The sequence below is a fragment of the Primulina huaijiensis genome, unplaced genomic scaffold (genome assembly GCF_012295235.1).
Source record: "Primulina huaijiensis isolate GDHJ02 unplaced genomic scaffold, ASM1229523v2 scaffold25443, whole genome shotgun sequence".
In the NCBI taxonomy this organism is placed as follows: domain Eukaryota; kingdom Viridiplantae; phylum Streptophyta; class Magnoliopsida; order Lamiales; family Gesneriaceae; genus Primulina; species Primulina huaijiensis.
In genome coordinates, this window is record NW_027356198.1 from 904,230 (window position 1) to 922,730 (window position 18,501).

The 18,501-nt window shown below is 31.4% G+C and overlaps 2 protein-coding genes across 2 annotated transcripts; one reads left to right on the top strand and one right to left on the bottom strand.

Moving 5' to 3' along the window:
* The first annotated feature begins 6,014 nt into the window (after nucleotides 1-6,014).
* On the top strand, nucleotides 6,015-10,246 carry LOC140967534 (serine/threonine-protein kinase 52). The gene is made up of 6 exons (XM_073428116.1): nucleotides 6,015-6,532; nucleotides 8,466-8,587; nucleotides 8,731-8,927; nucleotides 9,056-9,230; nucleotides 9,629-9,763; nucleotides 9,860-10,246. The coding sequence occupies exons 1-6, from the start codon at nucleotides 6,232-6,234 to the stop codon at nucleotides 10,064-10,066; spliced, it is 1,137 nt and encodes a 378-aa protein (XP_073284217.1). The 5' UTR covers nucleotides 6,015-6,231; the 3' UTR covers nucleotides 10,067-10,246.
* Nucleotides 10,247-11,805: 1,559 nt separating this feature from the next.
* Nucleotides 11,806-13,414, bottom strand: LOC140967621 (bidirectional sugar transporter SWEET5-like). Its single transcript, XM_073428238.1, has 6 exons — nucleotides 13,224-13,414; nucleotides 12,863-12,899; nucleotides 12,554-12,770; nucleotides 12,293-12,454; nucleotides 12,081-12,200; nucleotides 11,806-11,995 (listed from the first exon to the last, which is right to left on the bottom strand). Exons 1-6 carry the CDS (start codon nucleotides 13,264-13,266, stop codon nucleotides 11,843-11,845), a joined length of 732 nt encoding a protein of 243 aa, XP_073284339.1. The 5' UTR covers nucleotides 13,267-13,414; the 3' UTR covers nucleotides 11,806-11,842.
* Between the last annotated feature and the right edge of the window lie 5,087 nt (nucleotides 13,415-18,501).

The following is an 18,501-nucleotide window of genomic DNA, read 5'->3' on the forward strand; positions in this document are numbered from 1 at the left end:
TGAAAAAGTATTATTTTTATGCTAAGAGTATTATTTTTTATTGTGAATATCGATAGGGTTGACCCGTCTCACAGATAAAGATTTGTAAGACCGTCTCACAAGAGACATATTCTTTGTGCATATATTAACATTTTTTTGTTTTTATTATTATTATTTTGTGATTTCTAGATTAAGATAAAAGAAATATTTAACTAATTTTAATTTTTTAAGAAAATAGATATTATAGTTATAAAGGAATGTATAAATTTAATTAAATATAATTTATATTAATTTTTATTATATAAAAGTAAAATATTTTTGAAATTCTAGTGGGGTATTTTTGGTATTTTAAAATAATATTAAAATTAATTATTATGAGTTTCTCAACCTTAATAATTGAGTGGGTCTCATGTGAGACCGTCTCACGGATCTTAATCTGTGAGACCGTCTCACGGATCTTAATCTGTGAGACGGGTCAACCCGACCCATATTCACAACAAAAAGTAATACTTTTAGCATAAAAAGTAATACTTTTTCATGGATGACCCAAATAAGAGATCCGTCTCACAAATACGACCCGTGAGACCGTCTCACACAAGTTTTTGCCTTAATAATATAACTAGTGTGCCGACTTAATATTTTTTATAATTCTTTTGATTTATATTTAAATTATGATCAAAATATAATTATAAGAAATAGAGAGAGACTACACTGTAATTTTGATATATAAATTAAAAAATAAATTGAAAAATAAAATATTAAAAAAATGATCTTAGTAAAAAGTTGAACATATAATAACCTAAACCCAAAAAAACAATGACCATATCCGCTGAGCTACATATAACTTGTATTAAAATTTTAACATTTTATTAATATATACAATTATTAAAACAGACCATGACACCAAAGTTAATTACTATAAATGTCTCAACTTTAATAGAATAGTATGAATATAATATAAATAATATAGATAATAACGATAAGAAAAAAATGTGGAATCGTTTTGACATGAATTTTATCCTATAAATTGATGTGTCTTTTCAATCTTTTTCAAATAATCCAAAACTCACTTATTAGATATAAGTAAGTGTCACTTTATTGTTGAGCACAGTGGTAGCAATAAACGAATCGAACCGAAATATTCAGTCATAACCGAACTGACCGAATTAATTTTCATAATCGATGAAAATCGAACTGAATTAAAATCGGTTTATTCGGTCGGTGACCGAATTAACCGATTAGTTTTTTTTTTAAAAAAAATTATGATTTAACTTTAATTATATATGGATTAAAACATAAAAATTAAAAAATATATATATAAAAATTGATATGGTTGATTTTAAAATTAATGGTTAATTAAAATTAGAATTAGGGTTGATTTAAAATTAAAAAATATATATAAATTGATTAAAAAATAAAAATTTATTAAATAATAGTATTTACTATATCGATTAATTCGATTAACCGATTTCAAAATTTTGAATACCGTAGTCGAACCGAATTAACCGATATAACCGAATTTTTTTAATTGAAATACCGAATTTCTGAATTGGCTCGGTTCGGCCAGTTAATTCGGTTTAACCAAAATCTTGATCACCCCTATTTGTGAGCACCGATAATATGACACTCACTTATTGGATATAATGAAATATATCAAAATTGTACGTCCAATAGGTGAGTGATACAACTTCAGTGCTCACATAAATGTGCACAATAGGTATGTATTATATCAAAATCCTACGTGTGTGTACATATCCAATATGTGAATGTGACATCATCGATGTTCACATAAGTATGCACAATAAATATGCATCATATCAAATATATATATATATATATACATTTTTTATATAACGAGTACTCGCCATGAACACTTATCTGAATACCGGCTGATATGACATTTTCTACTTCCAATAAAAAGTTACTTGAAAATTTAAACTCAGTAAGTACTAAAATTTAAAACATTGATTGTTTGGTAACATTATTCTTTTCTTCATATATTCTCCCAACAACTTACGAGTTAATACAGATATTTGTTTACATTTGAGAGTAATTCAACATTTTTATCTTCTAATGCGAGGGATTGCATATGAAATATAAAGAAATTGTCAAGATTAATGTGACTACAACATCTTGTTGGGGATTTCCTTCCTCATATAAAATTGGTGTCCCTCATTCATTTTCTTTATGAAATTTAAAATATCTTCTTATTGTTGACTTGTGACATAGTAATCTCATCGTCCCTTAGTTTTCCCAAAAGTTCAGCTGTAGTTATGTCTTGTAATAGTGTGATTTTTATAGACATTTGCGATTATAGTCGTTTTTTGTAATAAACTAAGGACATTATATTCGGTCATTCCATCTATCGACTTAGATATTATTAAACTATTTTGTTTTGTAATGTAAAAAAATGTTTTAGGTGTTTAAAATGCTCATCTATTTTGTTCGAGAAGATTAAAACACCATCCGTATATATTATGAAGGATTTAATTTGAGTAAGCATTGAAATTTCGTTCGTAATTCTTTGAAATTCTAAATGGGCATTTTTTAATTAAAAGACAGATTTTGATATTAATCATCTGTCCTCTAAATCTTATTTATTTTATACAATATTATTCAATTCAGTATTCATTTATATTGCCTTAACCTTGACTGAGTCATTAAACTTATAAGTCAGTTCTTGTGTTTTTAATTGTGTTTCAGGAACTATCTTTTATGGTTTTCTTGGTGAAAACATTTCCTTTGAATTAATACATTAATGTTATTTTCATATATTGAGCATATTTTTATTAAATTGAAATTTATTGTCAGAGGTTTTTCTAAAAATTCGAACTCTTAATTTTTGTGAATAAATTTAAAAGAAATAGAATCATTATTTACTTTATATAGAGTTATTAAACTTATAAAAGATATACATAGGATTACACTATGATGAATGTCATTTACTAAGATGAATGATGTTTTTATAGAAACCTCATTGTTTAATGTTGAAGCTTATATTTTGGAATTAATATTTAATTTATAATTATTAGCAGTCGATGGTTTTTTATTGGTTTTTTCTTGAAATTTCGTAGGTACACTTCTTGATCTAATGCAATTTAATGCACTGTTATTTAAAAAAAAAAAAGTGATTTTATTACTTTTAAAATTTTCTGAAATATGATGGTTATTTTTAAAATATATTTTCTAGAAGTTATTTCTTTTAATAAAAAAAAAAATTTCTGGAATTTTTTCAAGGTTTTGTATGTTGTGTATCTCATTTTCTTCGGATTATACGGAATTCTCAATTCTTTAAAGAATGCAATTAAACAGTTTTATGCCGTGTCGAATCTACTTTACTGATTTTGTTGTGCTGAATTTGAGTTTCAACTTCTCAAAACTTCCAGTTTTTTATTACTAATTACACACTTGATTAAATATGTTAGAAATACAATAACAAGTTTTGTTATCATCAAATTCAAGATTGTTAGTATTTATGTAACCCCGTAATATCACTTTTTATGATCACAAAAATTGGATAAAAATATGAACATTGAAACTCAAGTAATGCGTGACATTAAAATCATATTTTTATCAACATATTTCTCTCTTTTTTTTTGAGAAACAATGAAATAATTAATAATTTTTTTTATCTCCCCCCGTATTTTAAATTTCCTTAAAATTTAAATAAAATCTTCCCCTATATTTTTTAATGTTTGAAACTAAAAAAATGGAGAGAAAACCAAAATAATGGTCAATAATGACACAAAATTAAAATTTTAAACTCAATCTAAATATATGACATTTATGAAACATAGTCAACATATAGATGCAAAAATTGAGTAATTAAGTTCAACAAGAATAGACAAACTAAACCCAAAATTTTAAGCAACGTAAAATCAAGATATATATGTTAACCCGATATTCATTAAACATTTAAGATATTATCTTATTAGTCACTAAGCACAATCACAATCGTAAAACAATTGTAGAATATCATATTGACATCAAACTCAAGTATTTTTTATAAATGAATATAAAATTTATAGAACAAGTATACCGAGTTTTCTTGATGATTTGTAAATCAAATTTGAATATAATTGTATTTTCCTTTATGATTGCATCATCAAGTTTCTTGACAAAAAAATCAAGTTTGTCTGTAACATACATTCATGCGGCAACACACATGGTCAATTTTTATTGAATAAATTACTTTTCCTCGTGTGTGACCATACTGTAAATTTTATACTGTTGTGATTCTATATGAGTCTATTTTGAATGCAAAAAATGTTCATCATTTGGACAATCGAGAAAGAAATTATGTCATTTTTTTCTTCTAAAATTGCTATAAGTTGCCAAAAAATTTCAACTATGCATAAAATCTTAGAATATATCTCAAAATGAAATTCTTAAAAGAATGCAATGAAATAGTATTTTAGTCATGAATTTAAAACATTGAATAAAAAAAAATCAGTTTAAGAGTTCTTGCAAGAACAATCTACTCTAATACAACTTGCTAGGATCAGTAGGGGACAAGCATCGAGCTAAAATAGCTTCGGTTCTTAAAATATTGAACACTGAAAAATAAAATCAAATTTTGTTTTCAAACAAAGTGGAAGACACTTAAAATAATCATTCTAAACCAATTAGACAATTTTTAAAATATTTAAAAGCTATACTAGTTGAATGTATAAAAACATTAGTCATTTTAAAAAATACTTTGTATACGACATTTTGGTATTTGAAATATCATATAAAATGTTTCAGTAATGCATATCAAAACATAAACAATAAGTGAATGTAATAAAGTAAAGACACCATGACTTGTTTATAGATGTTCAGATATTAACAACTCTTACGTCATCCTTTCTTCCGTTGTCGAACGGATCCATTAAAAGACTTTGACTTGAAACGAATACAATATAAAAATATAACGGTCTCAGTATAAAACCGATAAAAATACTTGAGTTTGCTAAAACAAAATTTAATTTTGTAAAAATACAGATTTAAATTAATTTTATGCAAATAACCAAAAGGCATTTAAGTAAAACAACTCAAAAAGACAATTACTTGCCAAAAAAAAAAATTTATGAGAAATGTCATTGAAGTAATTTGAAATGTCAGAGATGAATTTGACATTGCTTTCAATCGAGTGAAGGATGAATATGAATTTAATCGAATAACAATTATATGAGGATATTTTTAAATATATGTTTTTCGAAAGCTGATTTGTCAAAATATTTACTATGTGATTTAAAAAGTTAAATTTGAATTGATATTTGTGTAAATAATTATTATAAAAGATGTTTCAAATTTTTAATAATTTTACATATAATGGTTTGATATTAAAAATAATATATTTAAAAAGAGATGGAAATAAAATCAAAAAGGACTTTTATATTTAAATGCTTTAATTAATTTAATATATATTTTAAAAATATATAACAATAACAAGGTATCATTGTATCATATGCCGCTTTCATCCCTAATTGAATGTCACATTTGTAACGATCAAATCAATTGATTTTTACAATATATTTTCGAACAATCGAGTTATATAATAATTTTTAATAAAATTAAATTATGTATCATACGATATGATTATAAAAGTTTAGTTTTATAAACATTTTGAAATGATAAATTTATTGAAATTTTTTTTATATATCAAGATTATACCAACTTATTTTTCAAACCATATAATCCTATAGAAAAATAACTTCAAAACTTACCATTATTTCCTATTTTATTGGCATTCTCAATTTTATGTCGATATTTTATTTTTATATTCACACATTTTAAAATTCGATTATATAAAAATTACGATATAAATAAAATAATTATTATAACTGTGTCACGAACTCGAAGACGAGAGTCACAAATCGAATAGCGTGGTACATATGGGGTTGGTCCCAAAGGCAAGGACGTTGTGTGGGTCAGACGGACACGACGTCGTCAGGCAATTAGGACGTTGTGTGGGTCAGACGGACACGACGTCGTCAGGCAATTCCATGTGGGCACATGGCGCTGCTCACTCATGCTTACACTACATTATTATTATTTTCATCGTTACATACATACAGTCTCCCCATCTTCTCACCTCCCTCTTATTAATCGCAGCTTCCCCACTCTTCCCCATCTTTACTTCGATTCCTGGTGATATCATACATAAAAATATCAAGAAAGTATGTGATGTAGATCTTGGCTGTGTTAGTGATTCTGGGATACCATACATCCAAGAAGCATTGATAGAAAAACACGCACAGGGATCAAGAAATGGAGAAAGGAAGCGACGGGTTTGTGAGAGCAGATCAGATAGATTTGAAGAGTCTAGATGAGCAGTTGGAGAGGCATCTCAACAGGGCTTTGACTATGGAGAAAAACAACAAGGATAATCAAGAGGAGTATTCCGGCTACGCAGCAGCAGCCGCCGCGCCCACCGCCGCGATTCCTGTGCCTAGGAGGCAGAGGCGTGAGTGGGAGATTGATCCCTCTAAGCTTGTTATTAAAGGGGTGATTGCACGTGGCACCTTCGGGACTGTTCATCGTGGCATTTACGACGGCCAAGATGTTGCCGGTTAGTCTCCTCTCTGTCACGCTATAACTCTCATCCTTTTTTTTTTTCTCGGTGTTTCCTTTTATTGGTCTTTAACTTATCGTTTCGTAAAAGTTTAGGGATTTTTTCAATGATAATTATGATCACTGTCCACCCTTTTTTGTCATTTTCTGGATTTTTTTTCTTTTCTCATCCCCAAATTCTTTATTTTTCTTGGTCTATATTTAGCTTAAGAAATGATGTTGCTTTTCATAGAGAGGTCTGTTTAGATTACGCAAAGATTCTTCTACTCTCGCTGAAGAAAATTTGACAGATTAATTTCTTGCTCATCGTAGAAAACAAGAACTTGAAACATATAACAGTGAAGTGTAATTCATATTTAATGTGTTTAGGTGATTTTAATTGAGTTGGCCCCGACTGGACTCTCCTTAAAGATCAAGTTTTTAGGGCCACAATAAGTTTGGTCGGTCTTATATTGATCGTGGTGTGGTCCATACCCAGAGCTCTAAATTCATGTTCCATACCTCTTTGTGGGGTAGTGGTAAATCGTAAAATATATTCCTTTTCATTTTTTATTTGCTTTTTTTGGTCTCGTCCATTATCCCCTTAATTAATTTTCCTTTCTAGTTTATTGGTGGTTGTGGTGTATGACCATGTGCACAGGGACATCTTATCTGTGAAATTTTATCAGCTTAACCGCTTACGGAGTTAGCTTAACCGCTTACGACTCCTTAAGTAATAGTTGATATTCTAAAGATGATAAAGATCTTGTAATGGAGAAAGTTTTGGGATAGTTTAAGATGTAAAGTAGATGAAGTTATTCATCTACAATCATCTGATGCTGATAAGAAAAAAAATTCCAGGCTTCAAATGGAAGATGGGGATGAGGGTGGGTGATTGGTGTAATGAATGCATTCTTATGGAATCCGTGACTAATGGCACGGGGGTGGACTGAATTTAAAGGTGACTGCAATGCAATAACTGGGGTTGGTACATAATGAACTTTCATGTGATTCAACAAGTTTTCAAGGTTTGACTTGTATACTCAACAAGGATAACTGAGAAACGTTGTTTAGCTATCACAAAATAGAGTGACATTATAATATTATCTAGATAAGGATAAAAGAAACTTTAGTTAAACTCAGCTCTACCTGTTTAAGGATAGTGTCTTTTTGTCTGAATATTATTGGATCTATTGACGTTCAGTAAGAACGGTTACTGTGAATCGTGCTTCAAAATTTGGAATTGATCTAATATCAACTATCAAGTATAGATTGCATAGTATTTTATTTGAGGTGACTTATTTACTTTTGGGGCCAGGTCGAGATTCCTTTAAGTACATATAAATATGAGTTCCCTGCTCGATCTCCTCTAGGTCTGCCCCACTTTTTCTAGCGGTATTGATTGTGTTAATTAGATTATGAGATTCCAAGTTTCAATGTCAAAGTATTTATGGAATTTATTATTATTTTATTTGGGTTAATTCATTGTTGTTATCATCGCACTGTGAACTTGCGTGATGGTTCTGTAATTTTAGAAACTAAATTAAGAATAATCGCTTTGCCTGCCTTCAGACTACAGTATTTATCCAATATTCAAGATTTTGGAGCCTCTACCATTGCCACCTGTACTAATTTTCAAATACCTGTGATGCTACATTTTTTTGCACTTATTCTAGTCTCCTTTATCAGGGCAAGATAAACAGGGATGAATTGTTCACTTTGGAGCGCATCGCCGCTTTTCTTGTCATCAACTTGAACATGTTCACTTGACTCACGTTAGACGTCTGTTTTTTCCCATCCGTTTTACTAACTTTGTGCTGAAATGTAATATACACAGTATTTACAGTTTTTTCACTGTCAAGATTTGTTTTTGAACTGATAGCTCCACCCATTTTTATCGTTGCGGTAGATAATTAAAGTTTGACATTTTGGTGGCTTTCTATGATCCTCAGTTAAAATGCTTGACTGGGGGGAAGAGGGCCACAGGACCGAAGCCGAAATAGCATCACTAAGGGCAGCTTTTACTCAAGAAGTTGCAGTATGGCATAAACTTGATCATCCGAATGTGACAAAGGTTGTATCTATTTCTATCATCTTGAGCTTAATGACATTTGGTTAGAGATGATTGGTTGGTTTTAATTGGTCTTCTTTGCCAAGTTTGTAATCCTTTTCATGTCCGACTGATGTTGATGTTATGTTTGCTTAATTCATGTGCAGTTTATAGGTGCAACAATGGGATCTTCAGACCTTAACATTCAAACAGAAAATGGCCACATTGGCATGCCTTGTAATATATGTTGTGTTATTGTCGAATATCTTCCAGGAGGTGCCTTGAAATCATACCTCATAAAAAACCGGAGAAAAAAGCTAGCATTTAAAGTGGTCGTACAGATGGCACTCGATCTTGCTCGGGGGTACCTTGAATTCGAATTGTCCATTTTCACAATTATCAGTCTTCGACTCTCTCTACTGGTTGTTTTTGAAGCAATTTTATCAAGTTGACTTTATACAATTATGGCTGATTTTGCTTGTCATTGTGTAGGTTAAGTTACCTTCACTCACAGAAGATTGTTCACAGAGATGTCAAGACAGAAAACATGCTGCTGGACAAGACACGCACGATAAAAATAGCTGATTTTGGGGTTGCTCGTGTTGAAGCTTCAAATCCAAATGACATGACTGGGGAGACTGGGACCCTCGGCTACATGGCTCCTGAGGTGTGTTGTTTGCCTTTATAAGCGGCAATTCATTTTTTAACCAACTTATAGCATAATTTACCAGTGGTGGTGGAGAGTGGGACCAGCAGGAACCATTTCCATTCCCTCTTACTATTTGAAGGAATGTATGTGTATGTTATTTATTAAAAAGGCAAAAAATTACTTGTTCTGCTTCTGTTTTCATCAATCCTCAAAATTGGAAACATCTCTTACCCTGAATTTTATTATTCACGCACTTGGCGGTGTTCACAAACGACAGTTTAATTACGTTAATGCAGTGGCAAACAATGGCATTGGTCTAAATCACCGATGTCAGCATAAAAATGAACCCTCCATCCTTTGAGAAAAATGTTGCCACATTACTAACTTGAGCCTCGTGTCTACAAAACAAACTGCAGGTTCTGAATGGCAGCCCGTATAATAGAAAATGCGACGTCTATAGTTTTGGCATCTGCTTATGGGAGATATATTGCTGTGACATGCCATACCCTGATCTTAGTTTCTCTGAGGTGACTTCAGCAGTAGTTCGCCAGGTACTGTCTTCAGTTAGTTATCATGTTTTCTAAAAGCTCCATCTAATATAATGTGTTCACAACATGCATTCTTTTGCCCTGACATTTTATCCTCAGAATTTGCGGCCAGAGATACCGAGATGTTGCCCAAGCTCCCTTGCTAATGTGATGAGACGGTGCTGGGATGCAAGCCCAGATAAGCGTCCTGAAATGGATGAAGTTGTTGCGATGATAGAGGCGATAGACACATCGCGAGGCGGAGGAATGATCCCCATCGATCAGCAACAAAGTTGTCTGTGTTTTAGGAAAACTCGTGGCCCTTGAAAAATTTACCCTTTGGGAGTATTGTAAAATTATCATATTTCTTGTATAACATAAAACTAAATTGGAGTGTTCATAATGTAGGCTGACAAGATTTGCTAGATATTTCTTGCATTCTAGAAAATTTGGGGAAGCTGATATTTTTTAATCACAACTGGCATGCGCAATGTGTTGCCTCATTTATCTGCTGCCTCTTTCGTTGATACCACTCGTTATAACCATGTAATAAAAGCCTAACTTCCTAAAACCAACGGTGGACGTAGATAACGAATTAACAGAGGGACAGGATTTCTCTTGTATGCCAATGGATGAATTTGAATATCGAATGATTGGTTCTTTTTATATATATAAAAAATAAATTAAAGATTTTCTATCCCAAAAATTATATCAATTCATAATTTATCTTAAAATGCATTCTAATAATTTTAATATGTACGTCTTATATTCCAAAAAATGCTCATGCACGAGCCATTCCTGATAAGGATCATTCAAAACAACATCAATTTTTCCGATAAGCATAATATTTGCGACATTGTTTAGAATATCTATATATTCGCCACATATTTAAATTACAGGATAACATTATAGTTGTACCACTTAGTTAATTCTCAAAATAAGAAATTTGTACATAAATCATGAATTGAAAGAATTAGCACGAAACCTAGAAAAACTGCTGAAACTAAATATCTGTTTTCCAAAGGGAAAAATGCATAAAAAAGTTGCAACAAAGACGAAAAAACTTGAGGACTTGATCATTTTTTTTCCAGGATGCCATTGTTGTCCTCTGATTTTGATCAACCCCGACGGAATATTTAGAACTTCGTCTCTTTTTACGTTTCAAAAGAGGAACAGACAGGCGGCTCCGCCCCTTGTGGTGGTGAAGGAAGCCATGCACATTTTTAAAAAAATGTTCTATGATATTTTTAGTAAAATGGAATTTTTTGTAATCTGAGAAGAATGGAATTTTCGAGTATATAACACTAAATTTAGTTGCTCTAGTATTTCAACTATTATAATATGGATAAATAAAAAATTACCCCGACCAGATGGACCCAAATGGAAGTCAGCGCTTGTATTAATGTCGGAAAAGGCATGTTTGGTGTTGGAGGAGTCTTGAGAGATGGTGAAGGGCGAATCCTCCTGGATTTTGGACAGCGAAATGAGCGAATTCAGCAGCCTCTGTCTGTGGTTGAAGGTGAACTCTTAGCTATGGCCGAGGGTTTGCTCGGTCTAGCGGAGCAAGGAAAGACTAATTCTCGTGTTGTTTTGGATTCTGTGTTAGCTGGTGCAAGAGCTGAAGAGAGCCGTAGATTTACGTATATATGTTTTACAAGTTACTGAGATTTCACGTGTTAGTTGGGTTCGTAATGTTGTTGCCTCTGTTGCTTCTCTTCTTCCCTCACACCTTTTGTTTGGGGAGCTTTCCATTTTGGTTGGAAACACTTGAAATCCCTTAATTCTTTTTATCTAATACAATTACAAGGTTTTTGTCCAAAAATTACCAATGAATATTAATTGATGTTATGGCGATATATTATGAATTATGATCAATCTATCACAAAGTATATTAGAATTGTGGCCATTTAAAAATTGAAAATTGAATCCGTACGTAAATACATCATATAATTGAATATTTTTACAGATAATGCATACATGGAGTATCTAAATATTTTTGAAAAATCATTTACTTTGTATCATAGCCAACTGATCTTTTTACACTGGTACTAGATGTTGATCCAAGCATATNCATAGCATAAATGCATGTATAGATGTAGTGTATCAGACAGGGGCTGCTGAGTTAGTCCTCTGAAGTTGAATCTCCGGCTGGTTGGTGCTGCCTGTGCCATCATCGTCCCAGTCGGTGGTTCGATAGTAGGTTGCATAGAGTATCAGTTGAACGAGCCCCGACAAACTTCCCAGACCATTCGGAATCTGCATGACAATTTAAATGGTAAGAGCCAAATATTGCTATAGATGAAATATTAGAGAATGTATCAAGACAGACAGAAGTGATTACCATGACATAGGGATCAAACTTGATGAGAGCATATGAAAACCAAATCATGCCATTCAAAAAATTGGCAAGCGACAGATAAAATGGCATGAATTTCACGCTCTTGGTTTTAATTACCCGTTTCTGCAAAAATTCAAAAAAATCATTAAAACTAATCAAACCATATCTCTGACTCAAATCTTTTTAAACCGTACGGCAGCTCAAACATCACGTACCATGACGGTCAAGGGAGATGTGTACATTATGATATTGAAAACTATACACAATATTCCGATTAGCATTGATCTTTGCTTGGTACCATGCAGAAACACCAACGTTATAAACACCACAACCACCATGAACACCAGTTCGATCAACAGAGCCAGAAGGATTTTTTTCTGAATTATAAATAAGAAGCAAACTAAATAAATAAATTTAGGTATCCAACGAGATATAAAACGAGCTAGATGGATAAATTAAAAGGTGAACATATATACTCGTTTGGGCCAATCAGAGTAAATGAAGAAGATGGTGACGTAGAAGATCTCTATGAAGAACCCGATGCCGTTGATGGTGACGACCAAAAGGCTGTCTGGGTGAACGAAGGGCATCCCGTAGAAGACCCACATTGCGCAGTTCAGCACCGTCGCGATGTACGGGTCGGGTTTGAATGCTTGCACCGATTTCGCTTTCCATATCTTGAAAAATGTTGGACTGAAGAAATTATGGTACTAAACGTTATTTTACTTCAATTCATAGAAATTAATAATGCTATACATAACATTACATATACTTTGTTCACTTACAGAGGGGATAGAAAGAGACCAAATGAGATCACATTTCCTGCAAATTCAACAAAAGAAATCATAAGATTTCATAGGCAATAAATAGAGTAAAAGATATATAGTAGCACACGCTGCGATTTACGTTTAACAAGCTGAACACATTCATCTTATTTATTTTTTCATTTGAACGACGATCAAGTTATCAATTTGATCCAATACTGGCTGCATTGCTCGTAAAATGAGATGACAAAGGATGAATCCTTCACACCAAAGAGTGATTAATTCTTGTATGATCCTTTTACGAAATAAATTAATGATTTGAAAACTTTATAGATAATGGTCATTACAGCACTTGAAAAATTTGATTGAAATTAATACGAACCGATAACCCCGACTATGGTCCTAGCTGTTTCTGCGTCCACCATCTTTGTGTCTCAAATTGCACGACCACGAAAGAGAATGCTGGATCGGAAGGGAAGACGAAATATACATATAATAAGAATGTTGGAACGATCTGCAGTGACAAATAATTCCAACAGCTATTATTATATTAGCCAAAAATTGTTTTGTTATGGGTTGACCTGGGCAAAAGGATCTATATATAGAGTTTCAAATGGATATTTGATGGTTATGAGTTCATCTGTTTTCCTATAATTTTGGAGTTGATTTGACTGCAATAATACGATGAGGATTAATCATCTTTTATTCATAGACGTACATACGTGAATGCATGCATGCAATCCGATCTATCATTAATTCGAAATTCATCGGCATTTTATTTATTTTTATTTATGTGTTATTACATCGTATGTTTTTTTTAATACGAAAACAGCATTACTCAATCTTGTTTAATCCGAAACGTACGTCCACTGTTGTTATTGTTTTTTTTTTTTTTTAAATAATAATTTTGAATCAGAGGCATATTAATACGAAAAAGTTAAATTCTGATCTCTTTTATATTACAATTAATTTAAATAAACGATAGCAACGAATTAAACTCTTCGGGCTTACGTGTTTATGAGGGAACAATGCTCCATTCTGTCAATTACTTCATGAACAACTAGTAAAATGTAAATGAATAATTTTACATAATATAAATAAACGATTTGTTAAGTTAAACGTACATAAGTGAGAGTAGTAGTGAAATATGTGACCTCATGGGAAGTTCTTGTGTGTTAAGCTGCTGACGTTGTGCTTCTTGATCTGGTTAGCTAGACGGACCGTAAAAGAGTGACGTCGTATTTTAACGGGTATTACGCAAGGGATAGAGCCGATAGTAATGGTAAGACTGGTATGTAAGGAATATGAGACAACATCATGAGTAGATAGACATGCACCTCTCCGGACTCATTAACTTAACAGTTCGACTCATTAGCACACAAGTAGGTGCACTTTGTGCTTCCATAAATATAAGAAAATAAAACTGTGTCTTGTCTAACAGCTGTAGCTTTTAACCCAGTAATAAACATTTGATCCGACAGTGTTTATAAGTACTCGATAATTAGTTAGATAAGATTTCATTGAGCTATGTCTAAATGCAATAATTTTGTAATTATGTATATATAACTCATGCCACAAATTAAATAATTAATTATACGTGTAATAGTAATTAATTAATGTGACGCGCATTTATTATCAAATCACCAACTCTTTTTAAAGATTGTCGAGTTATGATTAATCCATTGGAAATAGTTAGTGAGAAGGAATTGAATTTGAAATGAATATAATAATTATAATAATAAATTGTATATTAAATTATATAGTTTTATCTTTTTAAATTATTTAAATTTTTGATAAATTCTAGATGTAATAGATTTATTTGAAAGAGTTTATTTCTTACTGAAACTATTGTTTCTATATTATATAGAATTCCATTCAAGGAATAAATTTTAAGGCAAAAGAAACTTATAAATAATCAAAGATAGATGCTGAGATCCTTAGATGAAACATATATTTTAAAATGCCGCAAGAGATCAAACACGTACATCGGTAATTTAAAAAAAAAAAAAACTCATAGTCAAAGTGTATTGAAGTGTTTCCGTGGAGTGTTGAAGACATTCATATACAACATCTAATCATTGTATTGATTGGAGTGTTGTTCATCAAAGAGAATTTTTGCTTTACTGAAGTTGTATATTTGATAACTGTTTTGAATACACTTTGCTTCCTCATTTTGTTAAGAGAGTAAACTTTTCTTTATCCACTAATATTGAAGTTGAGTATATATATTATATGTACCTATCTTCTATTCTATTAAAGTTCAGTATCATTTACTAACTAATTTGCAATCAATTTGGTGAAGTCTCATTTAATTTTACAGAAATACTCTTAAATCCTCATTTTATTTTAAATTTCTGTCAAACTTATCTCCAATGACATCTCATAACTTATTCATGATAGTTCACCATATCTCAAATCAATATAATACGATTTTTGGCCCTTGATGGCAAAAATGGCCTATTGGTAACGTTCAATTTTCTACCAACATTTTCTTGGGCGATCGAACTTGTCACACAAAACTTGTCTAATGTGGTTTGTAAGTTAGTGCATTCAGCCTTTAGGTTAATCCATTGCACGCATACGGGTAGCGACCGCATATTCTTCCGTTACAAAAAAAATAAAAAATCATATGATTTCTTGAATTTTCAAATTTGTTTATCTAAATTTTTGTAATTATTAATATTTTAAGTAAAACAAGATTTTATACGCTAGTAATTATATTTTTTGAGTGGAAAAGGAAAATAAATTAAAAATTTTGTGATATTTTCCAAGTATATACTAAAAATACGCTCATTGCTCGTTGGAAGAGGAAAACAAATGAAATCTTGTGTTTAAATAATATAGTGGGGGCCGTTTTCTTGTTTCATATGCATGAAGAAGTGTTCTTAAACGTTTAGCCGAATTATTTTATTTCACTTCATGAATAATTGTTTGAATTTGCAAATATTCATTTTTAAAGTGGTTGCAATCGTGTTAATTCTATCGGGAAATTGGGGATCAGTCCCCAGCCGTCTTTTTTTTTAGTGTTCAGTCCCTAGGTACATTTTTAGTACCACATTTCCACATGAAGTGTATCACATTTCCACATGAAGTGTACCACAATTTGTATGACATAGTACCACAATTTTGTGGGTAGGGAGTAAACCCAAAGAAATATTTTGATCGGGGATTTTTCACCAACTTCCCCTAATTCTATCATATATAACTCCGAAAAATAATTGTTTGAATTTGCAAATATTCATTTTTAAAGTGGTTGCAATCGTGTTAATTCTATCATATATAACTCCGAAATTTTCCCAAAAAGGGTACTAAATATGATGCAACCAAAATAATATGACGTACGTATGCATTATCATTATTAATTAATATTTTATGTTGTTGTTTTTATTAAATATTAATATTTTATGATGTTTTTATTAATATTATTGGTATACTTTGGTATTTACAATATGCTACGCTGGGTTTTTTTAACCTCGATCAACTCATTTTTTAATAGAATGACTTTCTCAAATTTATATGAAGATATCATTTTCTTAAAAAAAAGAGTTGATCGAATTTATTTAACCAATTTTTCAGTGTCAATACCATTGAACGCTAGCTACACTGCAGCTCCATAACTAATTTAATTTATATATTATCTGTATTTGATGGAATGTGGCTCTCCTCTTATCTTGTCACGTCGTCAATTTATTAAGAAAGCAACTTAATCAAAAAAATTCACTCTATTATTATTTCAATGGTCAATTACTCACTCAAAGTTGAGGTTAGCTTTTTCTTTGGTCAAATCATTCGCCTTCAATAATGAAATACATTTCACAATTATTTTTAGAAAAATGCAATTTTTGTTATATATTTATTTCTTTACAATTACAATTTTGATAAGTTATATTGTAAAATTTTAATTTTAGTTTATTATCTTTTATTTTTTTTAATATTTTTCGACGTAGAAAATTGCTAGTAATTGTAAAGAAATAACACGATTGCAACTGTGACTTATTCAAACTCGAGTAGAATCGGATTCATGGATGCACCTATTAATTACAAATCAATAATAAATAGAGGAACACACTATTTTTAATGACGCTTTCAATGCTGTTGAATAGGATGCTTAGAAATTATTTGGATATATACAATTGAAGAAAACGAATTTGAATGTCATTGTCACTTCCTATAGACCAAGCAAAGCTCCTTAGACTTCACATTACACCTATTGTTACGTTTTTCTCCTTCAAGAAATTGTTTCCACTCTACGCCATCAACCAAAAAAGCAAAAAATAATAGTAAAAGAAAAACTTATCTATTTGTGAATGATAAATTAAGTGAATGAACCAACACCAAAGGTCTTAACATAGATACATGATATTTATTCCTTTCTTAGCTTCTACATATTGGAATTCACTTCTCTGTTATTTTTGTCTTTCCTTTGTCAGTTTTTTTGCATATAAAAGTAGTGTTTCTTGTCAAGAAATCTAAATCCTGAAAAGGGTTTTTTTTTCTTGAAAAAAACTAAGCTATTAGATTGATCAAAATGCTATTTTTTATTATAATAAAGCCATGATCATGGAAATTGTATTATCCGTGACACTTTTATTCGTCGGGATAGCAGCTTTGGTCATCATTCATATTTGTGTGGTGGGGAGAGCTTTCAGAGGCGATTCCATCCCAGGAAGGACATCGATTTCAGGCCCTAGTCGAGCGGTTCGGATTCCGAGCATGAGACAAGAGGATATAAAGGAGTTGCCATGTTTTGATTACAAGGTTGAACAGAATGGGAATAGAGAATGTTCTGTATGTTTGGAAAATTTCAAGAACGGGGAAACCTGCAAGTTGCTGCCCAAGTGTAATCACAGCTTCCATTCTGAGTGTATTGATTCTTGGCTTTTGAAGACCGCAGCCTGCCCAATCTGTAGAGCATCCGTTGGATCATTACATTTTGAACAAATTCACAATAGGAGCCATTCAGATGAAGTTGGAGTAGAGTTAGTCTAGCGTTGCCTCACTGCATAGTTTTCGTATTTGGCGGCACATCCCCCTGTTATAGTGATTGACTATTTGCTGCATACGTTGTAAGCATTTTGTCAGTGCTCAAGAAATTATTTGAATGTCCCTAATGTAGCAGATAACTCAGACTACGTCTAGGTTGCACTTGACACGATGAATTTGATTCGGAAAGAGAGATTTGATGAATTGAATAGAAGATTGAAATTTGAGGACCATTGTTTTGAGGAAGAAACCTTGGAATTCTGATAATTCAGGGGCAAATTGTGATGAAAGGTGACATGCCAACCGATGGTGGGAGAGAAGAAAGAGCTGGATGTTGAGTTCATGTCCTATTTGTTCTTGCCAATCTTTAGTATTCATGGTTTCTTGGTCAAATTACACCGACCCCTAAATACAATAATATATTCATAGACAAGTGTAAATATGTCAAATATTACGTCTCTCGTTTGTTGACAATATTCTTTCATTTGGTTCAAAGAACAAATAAAATATATGACTTTAGATTATGACAAGTTTATTTTTATGGAAACAGACCAGTGACCCAAAAATAGTAGATTAGTACTGACGGGAAACATACAAGTTTAAAATCGTGGGAATCCATCTAAAGCATAAAAATGATAAGAATAGGAATGTCTCATTCACGACGTATTTTATAAAAA